Below are 6,130 nucleotides of genomic sequence, written 5' to 3'. Positions count from 1 at the left end.
TATTATTATTACTACTATTATTATTATTATTATTATTATTATTGTTATTATTATTATTATTATTATTATTATTATTATTATTATTAAGGCAGCGAGCTGGCAGACTCGTTAGCACGCTGGATGAAATGCTCAGCGGTATTTCGCCCGTCGCTATGTTCTGAGTTCAAATTCTGCCGAGGTCGACTTTGCCTTTCACCCTTTCAGGGTTGTTAAATTAAGTACCAGTTGCACATTGGGCTCAATGTCACCGACTATCCCCCTCCCCCAAATTTCAGGCCTTGTGCCTACAATAGAAAGGATTATTATTATTATTATTATTGAAAGGGTGTGAGCTGACAGAATAGTTAACATGCCATAGAAAATTCTTCACAGCGATTCAATTTGTCTTTATATTCGAAATCCAAATTCTGCCAACGGTGAACTTTACATGTCCTCCTGTTGAATTCGATGAAAGAAGTACCAGTCCAGTCCTGGGGTCAGTGTAATCAACTTCCTCCTCCCCTCAAAAGTTGCTGGCCCTTTGCCAAAACTTTGAAATCGCTATTACAGACTAAGTTCAAATCCCACTCACATCCACTCTGCTTTTCATCCTTCTGGAACTGATAACATAAAGTACCACTCAGGTAGTTGGGGGTCATTGATATAACTGACCGTCCCCTTCTAAGAAAATTTCTGCTCATAAACCTTCGTTAAAAACAGTATTATATCATAATAAAGAAGTGCAATGGTTGGGCATATGAAACAGCTAATGTCTGACCCCTGACTCTCTGAACTTGCATATTTATATCTCACACTGAAGATATGGCAGCAAGACATAAGCAGGGCAGATAAAATCATAACCCCTAACCCCTAAACCTAAGCCTTTAATCCTAATCCCTAATCCCTAACCCTTAACTGTAATCACTGACCTCCAACCCATACCATCTGGTCCCTGCTCTGCCATTCTACTTTGGGTTTTTCCCTTAGGGCTGCATGTGTGATCATCCCATTCTCAAACCTCCTCCTCCTCCCTCTGTTACTTTCCTGCCTCCTTTTCACCCCACTCCACTTTCCTGTTCCTTCTCCTCACCCCCACCCCTCCATCATCACCTTTATTATAATTCCCAGCACATCCATCATCACCGCCAACTTCCCAGAATCATTGCTACCACTACCATCACCTTCACCATAATTATCATCATCATTATTTATAAGACATTAAGCACACACATCTCCCCCACCCCCACCCTGAAATTTCCTCCTTTGTAACCTTGGTAACACAATGTAAATATTTCTTTTGAGTTGAACAAGTACTCAGCTCCAATATTTAATGTGTTCATCACTCATTCCTTAGTATTATTATTATTATTAATAACATTAATAAGAATAAATAATAATAATAATAATAATAATAATAATAATAATAATAATAAGATAATAATAAAGGCAGTGTGTTGGCAGAATTCGTAGTGTGTCGGACAAATTGCATATTGGCAATTCCTCTGGCTCTTAATGTTCTGAGTTCAAATTCCACCGAGGCTGACTTTGCCTTTCATCCATTCAGGGTCAAAAATGATGTACCAGTCAAATACTGGGGGTCATTGTAATTGATTTACATCTTCCATAAAATTGCTGGCCTTGAGCCAAAATTTGGAACAATTATTATTATCATTATTATTATTATTATTATTATTATTATTATTATTATTATTATTATTATTATGACTATTATGCAAAGGGAGAACTGGCTGTGCTGCGAACGAAACACTTGTTAGTATTTAAATTATGGTTTGTGTTCAATTCTCACCCAGGTCAACTTGGCCTTCCATTCTTCCTGTGTTGATAATAATAAAAAGAAACAAAGAACCAGATCAGTACTGTGTCGATTTTGGTAATTGTTGTCTTCTTCAAAATGTATGTCTTTTTGCCTGTGTTAAAATGATTTTTTTTTTTTTTCTTTTTCTGTCTGTCCTGATTTCAAATTCTGCTAAAACCAATTTTGTCTTTTCCCCTTCCTGGGTCAAAAAAGAAACTATACATCAGAGGTGGTTTCAGGTAGGTTGGTATCAAAAGGGTTAAACACAGAGTCAATGAAATAAGTACCAGTTAAGCACTGGGGTTGATGTGATCAACTAACCCCGCCTTCATAGTGTAAGGCCTTGAGACTACAGTAGAAAGGATTACTATTAAGAAGACAGTGATCCGGTAGAATCATGAAGATGTTGGAGAAATGCTTGGCGATATTTCTTCTTTCAACCCTGTATGCTCTGAGTTCAAATGCTGCCAAAGTCGACAATGTATTTTGTCCTTCTGGATTCAAATGAATGGACTACCAAGTCAAATTCTGAGGTCAGATGAAAGCAGCTAAATGACCCCCGTTCAAAATTACAGGCTATATTCCAAATAAAAAAAAATCAGAAACGTTTGTATGATTGTTATAATTAATTTATTATTAATTTATTCCGACAAAAAGAAACTGTGGGTCTTTTCATATAAAAATATAATATCGCTTACAGAGAAATAAAAACTTTTACATTTTCAAATGAATTGTGTAAAAAAAATATTAATTTGGGTTATTTATTCACACACATCTTTCATTATTTCAGTAGCATCCATATATATATATATATATATATATATATATATATATACAGAGAGAGAAAGAGAGAGAGTATTGCATTGTTTGTACATACATATATCTTTTATCATTTTAATGATTGTACTCACTGATTGTACTATGGCTCTGCTGGAGCACAAACTCCATACACACACACACACACACGTACACGCATATATATACATACACACACTCACATATATACATACGTACATATAGTTCATAGTCAAGCAGTATATTATTTGGTTATGGCATACAGCTGGTCAGAATGTGAGTGTCTGGTTTCGTGCCAATTATTCTCGAAGGTCAAGATGGACAACTCTTCAGACACGCTGATCTGGAGTGCATAGTCACTTTTATGCTGGAGGTATGCAGGTATATAGAATCTTGGGGTGACATGGCTGTCAGTGTATTTGATGAAATGAAATGGAACAAAGCAGTGAAGAATTAAAACGGATTTTTTCTTTTTTTTTTTTTTTCTGGGAGGAAGAGTTGTTTCCCAGGGATTGATGTTAGTCTGTTAGTTCTGGGTGTGCATATATGTCAACCCCTAGTCCCAAAATGGACATAACCGTACCTATATATGTATATATAATATATATATATAGATAGCCTGCTTAGAGACCCGTACATACATAAAGAGTATTATTAGACTTTCTTTATGTGTGTTTGTGTGTATATGTATGTTTCTGTAAATGTGTGTATTTGTTTATATATATGTGTGTGTGCGTGTGCTCTCTAACATTTGCCAGAAAATTATTGGGTGCCATAGAATTCTGATACCTGTGATCTCCGAAAGAAATTTGACCCCCAGACAAAAGACAAACTGGTTTTACTTCAAATTTTTGTCAATTTTTACTGATATTTGATAAGATGAGATTCATCATCGAAACCGGCAATATTTTCTTTATATAATTTTCAAAATCATTTTTTATTAAATTCCTTCTGAAATCGAAAAGTGTTAAATTTACTTCTGTGCTATTTCCACCTCCATCTTTTATATATAAATATTTGATTTGTATAGATCTCTAATCTTTTTTCCACTATATATATGTGTGTGTGTGTGTGTGTGTGTGCATTCCTTGTTTTATTCTCTAAATTCATGTTCCATTTTTGGTTTGTTTGATTGTATATTTATTTATTTATATACAATCTATGAAATTTGCCAACAAATTATTAGGTGCCATAGAATTATGATGCCTATGATGTCCAAAAGAAACATTATCCGTTATTGTATTCTTGTTGAGGATATTTGGCGCTGCTAAGATCTGCTGCTGTTTATTGTGGAAGAGTTGATATGTATTTTCTAAATGATGGCTCCGATCTGTAGAACGGATAAAGCATTGGGCTTCCTCCAGTTTCTTTTGTTGTTCAGACAATTTTTCCCCTAATTCATAATTTGCCTGTTTTAAACTATAATTTTCTTTAATTAGTGACTTGATTTCCTGTAAGAAAATAAAATAAACAAATGTAAATTTTAACATAATAATAATAATATGTGTGTATATATATATATATATATATATATAGAGAGAGAGAGAGAGAGAGAGAGAGGCTGCTTTCTTGTATACAAGCTAAGTCATCCCTAGAAAGGATCCTTGAAATGAGTCATTGGTGATGAAATGCGAGGCCCCTGTATGACTCTTGAGCCTTGCCAAAGACTGGCACATTCTATTGTATAATGCACATCTGTACTGGCTGGCAGAAGGAACCACTGCCACAGCATGAAGTCTTTTGGCATGTGTTTTTAATCCTCCAACTGAACACCTCACCTTTCCACATATCCTCCAATTTGGACCACCGAGAGCTGCAGTTATGTTCTGGTCTTTGTGGATCATTAAAATGTCTTTTGAGGCCTCCGTTAGATTTGCAGACCTTAGGGTATACACGGCATTGAAAGATGTGCACAGATATATAGACAGAATGGTTGGTGGAGGTTCATTTTTTCATGGCATACATACATACATATATATATATATATATATATATATATATATATATAGTTATGGTATATTCTGTGAAGAACAGTAGAGTATAGTATTAAGCTCGTCCACCTTCAGATCTCACCCTTTGCTATCCAGGAGTAGTATTATACGTACATCCAGGTTTGCATTTGGACCTCTCTTGTGTGTGAATAGAGAAGTGAAAAAAATTGGAGTCAACAACTCATGAACACACATTATTACACCTACACTATCATCATACCTCACCCCCCTCTTCTTGTTTTCTTTCTTTCTCTCTCTCTCCCTCTCTCTCTCACTCTCACACACACACACACACACACACACACAATATCTAATCCTTAAAGCCTCACCTCTTCCAAAATTCGGATCCGTTCTTTCTTCTTCTCTCGACATTTCTGCGCTGCTAACCGATTTTTCTTCCTTCTTATCATCTGCAGGTTTCTTGAAAAAGGGCTCCTATCATCACTCTGCAAATAAAACCACATCCACATACTGAAATGTATACAAACATACATAAATACATGCATGCCTATGCACACATACATATATATGAATACATACATACACACACATACACATGTTGTACATGTCCAAAAGATATACCCTAATTCATGTCTGCCAATCTCATGAAACCCCTGTATGGTGGCACAAGAAGAACCTGTACTGGTTCCATGTATAAAGTCCCCAAACAGAGATGTTGGGGAGACAAACACAGACACACAAACATACATACATATAATATATATGTGTATATATATATACGATGGGCTTCTTTCAGTTTTCCGCTACCAAATCCACTCCACTCACTGGCTTTGGTCGACCTGAGTCTATAGTAGAAGACACTTGCCTAAGGTGCTACGCAGTGGAACTGAACCCAGATCCATGTGGTTGGGAAGCAAGCTTCTTACCACACAGCTACACCTGCATCTTTGTTATGCTTACAATTAATTGAAAGAAACACAAAGCATCTCAGCAGAAATTTAGTAACAAATGGGTTAAACACAAGACCAAAAGCCTGTCCCTGCATGAAGACATGAAATGTCACAGTGTCAAACTTTCTCATAAATAACAATTTAACCCCAGTAATGATATCTCACAAAATAAACGAAGCATTTTTTTATAAGTATGCTATTAATTTTAATGGAATAATACATAAAAGATCAAATTCACCTGAATTCTTTTATATTTTGCTTGTTTCAATCATTAGACTGTGGCCATGCTGGGGCACCGCCCTGAGTGATTTTTTTTTAGTTGAATGAATCAACCCTACTACGTATCTTTTTTTGTTTTATTAAGGATGGTGCTTATTTTATCAGCCTCATTTACTGAACTGCTAGGTTATAGGGATGTAAGCACACCAACACCGGATGTAAAGCAGTGAAGGAGAAACATAGACATGCACATGCATACACACACACACACACACACACACACACACACACATATATATATATATATATATATATATAATAAATAGTAAATAATATATGATATATATATATATGTGTGTGTGTGTGTGTGTATATATATATATGTATGTGTGTGTGTGTGTGTGTATATATATATATAT

General features: G+C 35.3%; 1 protein-coding gene across 2 annotated transcripts in view; it reads right to left on the bottom strand.

Moving 5' to 3' along the window:
* Positions 1-2,402: 2,402 nt before the first annotated feature.
* Positions 2,403-6,130, bottom strand: part of LOC106884067 (transcription factor kayak) — a 39,216-nt gene continuing 35,488 nt past the window's right edge. For both annotated transcript variants that reach the window (XM_014935285.2, XM_014935284.2), the window contains exons 3-4: positions 4,911-5,027; positions 2,403-4,041 (exon numbers count right to left, since the gene is read on the bottom strand). In XM_014935285.2, coding sequence (XP_014790771.1) covers positions 3,739-4,041; positions 4,911-5,027 — 420 coding nt within the window. In that variant the 3' untranslated portion in view covers positions 2,403-3,738. The remainder of the gene's footprint in view (positions 4,042-4,910; positions 5,028-6,130) is intronic.

This window comes from Octopus bimaculoides, chromosome 11 (genome assembly GCF_001194135.2).
Source record: "Octopus bimaculoides isolate UCB-OBI-ISO-001 chromosome 11, ASM119413v2, whole genome shotgun sequence".
NCBI lineage: Eukaryota > Metazoa > Mollusca > Cephalopoda > Octopoda > Octopodidae > Octopus > Octopus bimaculoides.
The sequence above is the reverse complement of the archived record's forward strand: the minus strand, read 5'-3'. Positions and strand labels throughout refer to the sequence as shown.